The 12,643-nt window shown below is 38.5% G+C and overlaps 1 protein-coding gene across 1 annotated transcript in view; it reads left to right on the forward strand.

Annotated features, from left to right (window-relative positions):
* The first annotated feature begins 310 nt into the window (after positions 1 to 310).
* Positions 311 to 12,643, forward strand: part of cdh5 (cadherin 5) — a 32,537-nt gene continuing 20,204 nt past the window's right edge. Inside the window, exons 1-6 of the mRNA XM_072390577.1 lie at positions 311 to 1,197; positions 9,831 to 10,055; positions 10,348 to 10,627; positions 11,090 to 11,206; positions 11,320 to 11,487; positions 11,658 to 11,839. Of these exons, the coding sequence (XP_072246678.1) occupies positions 9,831 to 10,055; positions 10,348 to 10,627; positions 11,090 to 11,206; positions 11,320 to 11,487; positions 11,658 to 11,839 (972 nt within the window). The 5' untranslated portion in view covers positions 311 to 1,197. The remainder of the gene's footprint in view (positions 1,198 to 9,830; positions 10,056 to 10,347; positions 10,628 to 11,089; positions 11,207 to 11,319; positions 11,488 to 11,657; positions 11,840 to 12,643) is intronic.

Raw genomic sequence — 12,643 nt, forward strand, 5'->3', positions numbered from 1 at the left:
GGAGAGGGGCTGACATAGGTTGTGTGTGTCCGTGTGTGTGTGGCAAGGCGTCCCACTCATCTCATTTACTGGCTTAGACAAGATCCGTTTGTCAGACACACTCACACACACGCTCTCTGCCCTCTGAAATATTTACTAGTCTCATGTGGGGAAATCTCACAGGATAATCCCCAATAACCTGTTTAACTTAATCTTTATCTCACACACATGAATAATAATTCCGCCCCCCTCCACTCTCCCTCTCTCCGAGACTGACTGAGAAGTAACGCCTCTTTCACCTTATTCTCCATCACCCTCCCCTCTCCTCACACACGCTCTCCATCTGCTTCATGAGTATGAGCTGGCTGCGTTCTCTGCGCGTCTTTGAGCTGTTCTGATAAACGCACTCTTGCTCTGCTTCTCTGCTGCTTTTTTTTTCTCTTTCCAACACTCCCATACCTCTCCCCATAGCCATTACGTTCGGCCCACCCGCCCAGAACAGACAAAGACTAATAACAGAAAGAGGAAGTGGGCAGGGAACTCTATGAGAGAGGACTGTGGTCGCACAGCTGTGGTGCTGCATTTCTGGGTTCTGGATGAGAAAACCACATCAGAGGCAAGAGGAGGACAAACGTAAGAGAGGCTGAAAACCTGTTGGATTCACAGCTGAGGAAAAAGCTCAACAACCTGAGGAGGGAGTCAAGGCGATACAGACATTTTGGGGTCAGAACTCCTCTCAAGGAGTGACTGGAATTTTTTGCTTCCGTGACTGAAACAACACACTGGAAGAGACTTTGAAATTTTCTCATTTTTTATTTAAAAAAATTTGCTTCTGACTCTTGGAGAGCCTCTCAGTTTGCCTTTGGAAATCCATCTTTGGGATACGTTCTCATTCAAGAGGCATCAACATATTTTTCATCATAACAGACTTTCATATCTGGTTCACAGTCCAGAAAAGGACTTGCACTGAAGCCCAAGAAAAAAATCAAAGAGCAAAACACACAACAACACCTTCTCCTCTGGAAAAAAGGACAGTTTTCCACAGGCGTGGATAGTGGAATCAGTAGGTGGTTTTAGTTTCTGTTGAGCTCCGATAACCAGTATTCTACAAGCTGAACTCTGGTTTGAGTGAACAAGTGCACACCTTTAGGGATTTGGGCTTCTCTTACATCAGAACAAAGATCTCACCAACAGTTCTGCCTTGCTTTCATAATTTTGGTAAGTTTTTATTTAAATTTAGTTGGAAAAAAAAAGATTGTTGAAAAAGTGTTTTATATGTGTGCATGTATGTGTGCATGCTGGTGTCAGACAGTACATTCAGAGCTTTCCTGCTCAGCAAATGGGACTATGAATATACATTTCCCTCTGATTGAAAAGCTGTGTACCGCAACGCCGCCAAAAAATGCTACCGAGATCCCTTGAAAACGCTCCAGGCTACTTTCCCATTCACTCCAGGGTGAAACTCTAACGAATACTGGTAAAACTGTCTCGAAGAGGATACAGAAATAACTTGAAATGATGGTGATAACCCTTTTAAGGGCAAGCTGTCGGCCCCTGTCACTGCTCACATATGTTAGGCCAATGATCTTGGACAGCTTGGTGTAGATTTGAATGCTGTAATTGAGCACATCCCCCCCCTTCCCCAGAGGGCGGACTGTCATTCCTGGAGACAGACGGCTGTGACCATTAAGATGATACGGGATAATATATAGACACAGCAGGAAATCTTTTTAGTAAATCTACCAGGAGTTATTTTGAGTTCTCGACTGAAAAGAATGTTTCATCACAGCCATCAAGTTAAAGTTGGTTTGGCTATGAAGTATTGATGATGCACATGTAATATTTAAAAGTAGAGACGATCTTGTCAGTTGAGTGCTGTCATTTTGTCAGGTTTCGCTGATATGCATATACAATGCATTAGAGACCTAATCCATCAACCCCTTGTGGCAAGAATAAAAGGCAAAAGAAAAGAACACCTCACAGTAGGATTTGAATACCTTTTTTATAAGGGCAATATCTGGAAACCCTATTTGGAAGGTCATAAAATTCAGTTTTGTCCTGAGTTTCATTATACAGAAGTTAGTTATTTTGTCCTGTGAAGATGGCAGTTGTTACCCTATAATGGTGGATTTCCTCTGGAAGTCTGGACCAACGGGCCAGAGTGATGGAAGTGATTTGATTTGGTTGTTACATCAAAAGCCGTTGGTGCAACTAAACCAGTGGTCTAATTCCTGAAGAGGGAAGTATCAGGGAAAATCCTTTGGGTGCCATCTGGGAGACTTCACCCTTCCTCACACACGCACACACTCACACACTCCCACACACATGATTACACACACAAACACAAGATTCATGATTAGAGCCATTCATTCATTCAGTGTCAGTGAGGTTGACAAGCCGTACAGCTGTGGTGTTGTTAGTTCAGCTGAAGTCACTGATTACGGCTGAAACACCCAGTTAAGGTTTTATTCTCAGTGACTGACTTGCATTTTACACGGTATACAATACTTAATCTTGTATTAGAATTTTATTTTTACTTATCTACAGGTATTTTTTAATAATCTTTTACATCCAATACCTGGGACATGGTGCAGTAGTGATATTAAATCATAAGAATAGTGGAAAAATAACACAAACAAAATTAAGGATTAGTATGACACAGTTACACGTCAGTTATGGGGAATTTATGGCTTTGAAATGCTGCAAATGAATCCAACTAGACACATTTTATGTATCTAATTGTCAACAAGATTTGGTTTGCTTCTGTTTATGGTGTTGATAAAAGCTGGAACTTCCAACAAAAGAATTAATTTATTCATGACTTATAATTTAAATTCATTATCATCCTCACTATTTGAGGTGTTGTGTAGTTAACTTTGCCCTCAGCTTGGACTGTCAGGGCTTACATCTGTGCTAAGACATCACCCAAGTCTTTAATAAATTTTTCACAATATTTTTTAGAATATTTTTAGTCATTCAACACCCTTTGTAACTGTATTAAAACCTGATTTATCTGATATGACTCATTAGCACCATTAGTGAGGATACTGCCTCAGTGTATGCCTGTGAGTAAAGGCAGAATGACTTATTGATAGACGGACTGTCAACAGCTGCTCTGTGATTAAAACTGTTTAGAATTCATCAACATACATCAGAAATGTTGAGCAGGAAATCTTCAACATTCACAGCTCAATTCAGTTTTATACAAATAGTTCCAAATCTCAACAAATGCCACGTTAAGTCACTTCAAAGATACAGACAAATTCAAGACAATTACAATCCAAATAATTGCAACCGCATCATAATCCAATCGATTCCAATAAAAACCAATAAAATAAGCCATTGAACACACAATCCTGATCTAAACATATAAAGCAGACTGAAACAAGTCTCAAAGATGGGCAGAAACTCCTTTAATGATTCAAGTAGCTGATTTATTCATGAAGAGAGACATTTGTAAGCATTATTAGGGAAATAAATATTAAAACAAATCAAATTTAAAAGATGAGATGACATTATAGCAGAAGAATCACCTGCAGTAATTCTCAGTAGTTCATCCTCTGCAAATGTCAAAGCAGTCTGTTAAATCCCACCATGCTCAGATGTGTCCACATGTTATGGGGTAAATCTTTTCAGTTGGGATGACAGTTACAGAATATTAGTCTCATCAGCATCCTCAACAAATAAGCTCCTCAGAGCTGCTTATCTTTTCCAGTGTGAGTAAAAAGCTGTAGAATTTGTTTGTTCTGTAAAATGGCTCATATGATTTAAAGATGCATCAGTCAAAGTCTGAAATGGAAAGACATATGTCTTCCATCTTTATTCCTTTCCACACAGCCTTATAAGAGGAAGATTTACAAACTGGCTTAATTTGAATGACTGATGAAAAACAGAGGTTTGGTGGTTTTCTTTCTATCTTGTTTGAACACAATTTTATCATTTTGATGTTGGTCTTCAACTCTCCAGCCAGTTCGAGATTGAATTTTGAGCTACAGTGTCATGTTATATGGAACTTATTGAGAAGCAAGTAATACCCATTCTGCATTGTAAAAGTGCCTTAATTGCTTTTGTCAAAGACAAAAGATGAATCCTTCTTTCTCGACCACCAGAAGTCAAGATGTGACAAATGACAGATGAAAGGAAAGACAGATTTTGTCCCTCCTCAGAAGACATCATGAAAAACAAAATCAAATTTTATTTCCATCTTCAAAACACAGAAATGACAACAAGAGTTATACATTAACTTCAGATGCCCTTCAGCGACCTGCAGGATTATGAATTCTTGTTCGTTTCTCTGCTTTAGCCTTTGGTTGACTGAAACTAGGTCAGACCTGTCTGTCAGTCACAAAACATCCCAGAGAATGACAACTGTATCTCTACCTCTGCCTGTTTTTGCACCTCTGTCACAGCCGCACACACACTCTCTTGCCTGGGGACAGTGTACAGATGCAATTACAGATATTCCTGGATGTTATTTATTCTGCACACATCTAAAAGATGCCTTTGATAAACAATGCTGTAAATAACTTTGTATAATCCTCTGGTGAGATTTGCATGCCTGACACCTGCAGTTTAAAAATCAATCATTATATTGGACTGTAAAGAACATACTAAAACCAACACTCTTGATGTTCATGATTCCTTGTTTTCAGTGGACTAGAGTTCAGGTTTAGTTAAACTGAATGCTTTCTATTTGCACCAACCAAATCTGCCAAAAAGGTGGAGAGTTCGAGGTGGTGCTGAAAAAGACAGGTGAATATGTAAAGGTGAGGGAAGGGAAAAGGGGTAATGATTGACAGGAAACAGAAATTGTTTGTGTGAAAGACAAGTTGTAGCTTTCACCTTGAGAGATTCAAAATGCCAGATGTGTAAAAATTAAAGAGGAAAAACAAAGAACAAGCCGGATAACCAAACCAGAATGAAAAAGAAAAGTTAGAAACCAGTGGAGACAGGAAAAAACAAAGTCAAAAATAAGAGAAGAGGCCGATTGTGATGTAAGCAAAAGCTGCATGAGACACTTAAGGACATAGACTGGGGGAGACATGCAGTCAGCAACAGGAGTGAATACCAGGAAGGGTGCGTCAACTCACTAATGACCATAAATTAACGGAACCAATGGCATTTCCCCAAAGGTATTGTGTTTACACTTCCTGGTGCTGATAAAGAAGGAGGAGTGTACACTTGCTCTTAAAGGAGGAAATGCCCTCGTAGGAAAAATGTCTTTGAAAAATGTATCTATTTGAAACTTAGTCATAGGATATTGTTATATATGTGAAAGAGGTTAAATGTGATGGTGAGGACATGTCCAAAGGTCCAATATGTCTAATACACTTCTAATTCTAATTTGTCAATCTGGAACTGTCACAACACATATTAAACTTAATTATAGATTACATATATTAACAGCTATGTAACTCAACCAAACAGAAGATGTACTGGAACAGACAGAAAAACAATCCAAGTGTTTGCTTTACTAATTTAACAGTTACGTAACCAAGTATTTCATGTCACGCTGCACGTGATGGAGGGTTTTATTTGATAGACTGATGCTGCTGTTAGCTTTTAGTCAAGTGCTTCTCGTCTTTTTGTGATAACAAGATGCCAGAACTTATTGAAATAATAGGGGGCTCAGAGGAGACAGCAACAGATGCAGCTCAGTGGAGAAGGACTCTTCTCTGTGGAGACACGGTCTGATTGCTTTGTTTGATCAGAACTTGTTGAAACCAAGGACACACAGTAAAAGGTGGGGACAAGGACCCTCTCAGGAAACCTGTCTGCTTAAACAGCAGCTATGTCCATGTGGGAGGTGAAGAGGGGTATGTGTGACGAAACAAAATGCACCCTACCTCTGTATAATTAATGTGGCATTACAGAAAAGACACAATGTCGCTTCAGGCACATTTTGCATGAAAGCAGAAGAATTAAATTTAAAATGACAATCTAAAACAGGCAATACATTTTTTTGTGTGTGTGTGTTATATTCCACCATTATATCTCTTTTATTCGAGGGATATCGTGCTTGTTTTTGAGGGGTGGCAGAAGTACCTATGTGTTAGATACAAACTCATGTTTTTGAAGTGTCATGTGACAATGAAGATCTAAATATGCTTGTTAATGTTACACACAGGGTGTAACATTCAGCAAACATATTGGTTTAATGCAAGCCATACTGTGCAACATCAGTCTGACATGTCTTGGCACATCATCATGTTTGTTGCATTCAGTCAGTACAAAGATGATTCACACTCAATCCCACATGTTTAAATTCCCCAAAAGTTTTTAACAGTTTTAAACAGTTTTAAATCCTAAACATAATGCTTTGCACATTTTACCTCCATCTCTTCCATTTGTTTTGCTTTTCTTAAAGAAAATTGATGCTCAGTTGTTAGTAAATGAAAGTTTCAGTTGCAGTTGGAATGCAGAAACTGTCTCACAGTGTGAAGCAGGAACACCATCTTAGAATCAAGATAAAAAGATTTCACCGTAATTCTTTTGTCTAAAACTTAAAAAAATAGCACACTGTATGTTTTACAGGAGCCGAGAAAGGCCATCTTGATATAACAAAGGCCATCTTGATATAACAAAGATCTTTTTCTTTTCGTTTACCTTAGCTGAAGCAGCTGGATAGATAGGAGTTTGTCAGCCTCTCATCTGTAACCTCTAAACAAATCCAGTCAAGTAAACAAACTAAAGTAAAGTGTAACTTAACGAAACAATAAGTCGTTGTCACGAGAAAACAAACTTTGTTATATTGAGATAATGAAACAGTCAGTCGTAATCACGAGAAAGCTATCTTTGTTATATCGAGATCACAAAATAATTAATTTGTTATCACAAGAAAACGATCTTTGTTATCTCGAGATAACGAAACAATAAGTCGTTATCACGAGAAAAACTATCTATGTTATATCGAGATAATGAAACAATAAGTCGTTATCATGAGAAAACGATCTTTGTTATATCGAGATAACGAAACAATAAGTCGTTATCACGAGAAAACGATCTATGTTATCTCGAGATAACGAAACAATAAGACGTTATCACGAGAAAACGATCTTTGTTATATCGAGATAACGAAACAATAAGTCGTTATCATGAGAAAACGATCTTTGTTATATCGAGATAACGAAACAATAAGTCGTTATCATGAGAAAACGATCTTTGATTCCAGAAATATTAGTTCAACATAATGAAATTTTCAGTCTCTACCTTTAAAATACAGTGACAGAGTGATGCAAAATATTCCTTTTTGAGACTGGTGAAACAAGGTGAAATAATTTCTCATGGGTGTTTAGTTTAAATTCAGGTGTGGTCTGATTCTGTTTTTTGCCTAATTATCGGGACAGATATACAGTATGTACAGTCAGCTCTTTTTCGAAACTGCTCACACTTTAACTTTAAAGTTCACATTAATTGCAATAAACAAAGACAATGCACCTCTATCTAATTAACTGAGTCCTGAATGGAAACTAAACAAGAAAACACATTGTGAAAAACAAAGCAAAACAAAAGGATGTCAAGCAAAGGCCAAAAAAACACAGCTGAGTCTTTGTGTGAGCTGATATCTGGGGAGCTGTGTGAAGAGGTCAGGGGAGGTCAACAAAATATGAGATTAGACCATTAGAGAGAGAAGAACTGTGCCAGTATAATCCCCTCATCATAATCTCTCTTTCTCCCTCCCTGCTACTAATGGCTGGAAGACAATAAGATGCACTAATCTGTCTCCTGGGATGGCATAGAACTGCGCTGAGATATCTACTGGAGTGCAGAGCACATAGGCTAAAGTGTTTTGAAGATTATTTCCCTGGCATTTCTGCTTTATTAGATAGAGCCCTGTGGGGGTAGACATGAACGATGGGGGAGACAGAGACAGACAGAGCGGGTGAGACAGTAGGAAAGACTGGGAGGAAAAAACACTTCACTGACTGCTGGTGTTTGTACAATTTTATTTAGTTGAAATTATGCTAAATGGCTTGCAGGCAGAAAAAAGTGATGCAACACACGGAAACATTTTCGAACTTGTAATCAGTCAAAAACCGTGCATCAAATGGGGTGCCAGTTTGGTTTTAGTCTAAGTAATATTGCCAAATCCCAAATTCAAACTTACGCGCAAGACAGCTTGAAAGAGACTGTTCAAGTCATGGCAGGGAATCCATATGAATTCCATCAGTGGTGCATGATGTGATACACCATTAAAATAGTGGGAAATATCTTTTAATTAATTGGACACTGAGAGCTCTTAATACAGTTGGAGTTGAGCTGACTTGCAGGGGTTCCAGTATTGTACAATTTTAATGTAAAAGTAGTTAGGCAAGTGTTTCTAGTGACATTGTTTTGATTTGAATCCTCGGTGGTTCAGACCCAGGTATATATATTTAAATTTTGAACAAACATCTGTGTTACAGTAGTTGGTAGAGTGGTTAACCAGAAGGTCAACAGTTTAAGCCCCTGAATCCATGGGTCAAGAAGTATTTGACACTGAAGCCCACAATGTCCTCCACATGTTAATCAGTGTGTAATTGTTGAAAAAAATGCTGCAACTGGCCCTGTACTTCGTGATAGTGGATTATTTGTCATTTTTATGGTCCTCTCAATTGAGTCATTTAGTTTTTCCTTTAACAATTCATGAAGCTGCCTGAAAGTGCCAGTAAGTAACATTTGGAGTGATGAATTTGCAGACAATATATATGATATATAATATATTTGCAGAAGAATACAATATTCAACTAACACTATTGTAGAATTACAGAAAACTAACAATTGCATTATTTTAATTACATAATGGGCAGGTCCTCTTCCTTGTAACTTCAAATTTGCTTTTTTTAAATGTTAAATGATACACACAACAGGAACTCTTACGATGGATTTTTTTCTTTTCTGATTATCTGCTGAGTACAATGTCTCTTCTCCCAGAGGCAATAATTTCCAGCTGATGGATTCCCAGTTCCATTTATGCAATATGTGTTGCTTATTTGTTTGGGCCAGTGCAGCGCAGTCTGCCAGATGATGCTGCACTGTGTCTGTTAAAATCATTTGGGAGTATAATGAAGTTAATAACATACTGGTCACATCATACAAAATGTGATATAATGAAATCATCATTTTCCCAATGGTGTCACAACCCATGAAGGCTGTATTTTTAATGTAGTTCTAATATATGTCAGAGCGCATTAAATAATGTACCAAATTGATCCATCCTTTGAGCCAAGAACTACTATAAAGGCCTCCCTGTGTTATTTATACCCAAACTCTTTCTCTTTATCCTTAATTAGTTTTGATTTATTAAAAAGGGAAAAAAATAGTCATCACAAAATCAAAATGTCAAAAAAGTCTCTCTTTGGAAATAGCCTTTCTAATGACTGATAAAGACAGACATCTGAAGTGGTTTTAATGGCATCCCCTCTATAAGTCTGTCAGTCTCTGAATTCTCGCTGCTCCAATGGGTCAAGACCTAAAATGGGTCACAGGCCTATGTTTAATAGATCCCCATATGACCACGGTACTGATATGCTTTCAGTGCAGGTCCCATGATGAGAGGCTAAATGTTTCATTTGGGTCCCTGGCTGCAAAGGTTTAAGAGCCCTGGTCCTAAATGATAGCTAGACCGCAAGCTCAGAGGCAGAGTGTAAGGGGACGCTGAGTCCTTGGCCTTCACTCTAATTTTCACCCAGGCCCAGTGAAGGAGTCTGTCCACAGCTGATAAGTGGTTTTAATGTGAGCTCCACTCTTCCTTTCTGCTCCCTCTCTTATTTCCTTCCCCTCCATTTTCTTCATTCGATTCCTTCCTCGTGCCTTTCTCCTCTCTTCGTTTCCTTCACTTCTTCCTCTCATTTGCCCTCCTCGTGTCTTAGATGATGGCGTGGCTCCAGGTGGGGATGGCAGGACACATGACCATGTTGGCATTGTGCGTTTTTCTCGCCCTTGGACTTCCAGAGGTGGCGGCGGAGAAAGACTCAGTTGCCATTGTGAAGAAAGAGTCCCATCCGGTGCTCCTCAGACAGAAGAGAGAATGGATCTGGAACAGTCTTTTTGTGCAAGAGGAAAAAGAGCCACCGTTCCCCTTCAAGATAGGACGTGTAGGTTGACGTCAGTATTTGACCTCACAGTCAGAGGCTTTTGCTTCTTGGGCCTAACTGCTCGTACTAAGTGACTAATCACATGTCTTAAGAGATGGCAAAAATCTATTCAGTTTGACGTGATAGCATGTGTCAGGAATCGAGGTCATTAACTTCATTAACTTTCAGCTCTTTGATGAAAATCTGAGTACTCTGTTTATTTGTAGAAATCTGCTTGAAGGTTGTTGATTTGAGTCCAGGTGGGAGAATGTTTAAGAATGATGAACAATGCAGATTTCTTTGTTTTCTGCAGCTTAAGTCAAGTCAGGACGTGCCAGTGAGGAGCTTTAAAATAGAAGGTGAAGGAGCAAACACCATCTTCACTGTGGATCTCAAAGGAGATCTATTTGTCACTAGATCTCTGGACAGAGAAGAGAAGGCCTTTTACCAGTTGACTGCTAAGATGTTTGATGGGAACAACAAGTTGATTGAGGACTCTGGAGAGTTTGTTGTCCAGGTGACGGATATCAACGACAACATCCCTGTTTTTCCCAAATCATACAATGGATCCATAATGGAAAGGTCCGCCATAGGTATGTTAGTTCACTGTCAAAGGACATTTTTGAAAAAGATGTAGATTGATTTTGAAAACAAATTTTGAAAGTCAAATTTAGGTACATTTAAACATCACTTGAGGGCACAGTGGCTTAAATGAGAATAAATGTGCTCTAACAAATAGAATAAGTCATTTTTATTGTAAGTACATGTGTTGTAAGTATCTACTTTAGATTAAAAATAGTCTGGAAAGGTATGGAAAACCAAAACACACTGCTCACACCTGTCATAATCATTAGTGCATCCCTCTGTGAAGTTAAGCACATTAGTGACTCAAATAACTACATTTTAGCACCTAATCATATTGCATTAATCAGCCAAATGATGTTCAATGAAAAAAAGGCCTAATTTGATTTAAATTCTGCAAAATGTGACGAACACTCTAACGTCATGTCCGTTGATAATGCAAATTATCATCTACAATAATCTCCCTCATCTAGGAACTAAGGTAGTTGATGTGAGGGCAACTGATGCAGATGACCCCACCACTGCTAATGCAGAGCTCATTTACTCCTTGGTCCAAGGCACTTCAGCCTTTGAAATCAAGAACACCACAGGTAAGCTGCCAGCAATGGCATCCATCAAATTAATTAGGATGTCCAGGCTATTTTTCACTTGAGCATGAATCAGAGCTGACCACAAAGATAACACCTTCCCCTTTTCTCTGCAGGTGAGATCAGGTGCAAGATAAACACTCTGGACCGGGAAACCACGAGTAAGTATGTGGTGGTGGTTAAAGTTCAAGACATGAGAGGAAAGCCCACTGGCAGCACAGCCACCACCTCTGTCACCATCACTATCGATGACACCAACGACAATCTACCTTCTTTTACCACAAGTAAGAAACAGTGTAATATGAAAATAGATCGCAATAATGAGGACATACAGCGTTATCATTATATTATGTTACTATTCATCAAACAAGAGGAAATTCTAACATGTCAACAGATTTGTCGTAGTCTTTTCAGATATATGGCATTATATTGGATGTGTGATTTCTATCCACAGGGACGTATGAAATTACTGTTCCAGAGAACCACAAGCTGAACCAGAACATCACCACTCTGAGGTTGGAGGACAGGGATGAGTTTCAGAATAAAAACCCCTTGTTTAGCATTCCAAGTGACCACGGAAACATATTTTATGTTGAACTCAACGAGAACAAGGATGGAAACCTCATGCTCAAACAGGTAAGAGGCTTGTGTGGGAGTAAGTAACTTTGTTTCTGGCTTTAATTGGATGTGGTGCTGTGTTTTGTTTATAACCTTTAATTAAGTCATTACAATAGATGTTTTTTTTCACTTTGGCACTTTCAGAGCTCAGCTTTTGAATCATGTCCTTCCTCATGAGCTTGTTGTTGTATTTATTTGTCTCGTTGTCGTCTATTTCTAATAGTATTAAAGCCACAGTTTTTCCAATAACATCAGGCAACACAGTGCATACCCTTGGATGAGAATCACTAGAGTAGAAAGAAAAATATCACATGGATTGCTCACTTTTTTATTCACTCCAAAAATAAATCAAAGTGTTTAGAATGGGAAACATCCTCACTCTCCAACGTTCAAACCCCAGAAGTAATGAGAAGCTCTTGCCCAAAAAGCATGACATGAGTGCAAAAATACACCAAAATCCAAGGGTTGAGCATTTATAATGATAGGGACTGTGCCATGACAGGATTTCCATAAATTCTAAAAAACAGATATATTCATATTTCTATGGTGTATTTTTTTAAATCATGCCTTCCTACATATTGTGTCAGCACATAGCCAGTAATTACATTTTAAAATTCAAAACTGTAACATGAAATATGATATGTTTTCACTGGGTAACAGTAATTTACAGCACTGTGTTGGTGTTGAAACCCCCTCCTTATGGTTGGGAAAGATATATATGCTTGCAGGAATTCTAGCAGGTTTACTTCTCTGGATTGTGCTTTCCAGATAAAGTATTTAGGACATCAGAGAGCTGAAATGTATTTTAATGAAATGAGCTCA

The sequence above is a fragment of the Leuresthes tenuis genome, unplaced genomic scaffold (genome assembly GCF_036924035.1).
Source record: "Leuresthes tenuis unplaced genomic scaffold, fLeuTen1.0.hap1 SCAF_8, whole genome shotgun sequence".
NCBI lineage: Eukaryota > Metazoa > Chordata > Actinopteri > Atheriniformes > Atherinopsidae > Leuresthes > Leuresthes tenuis.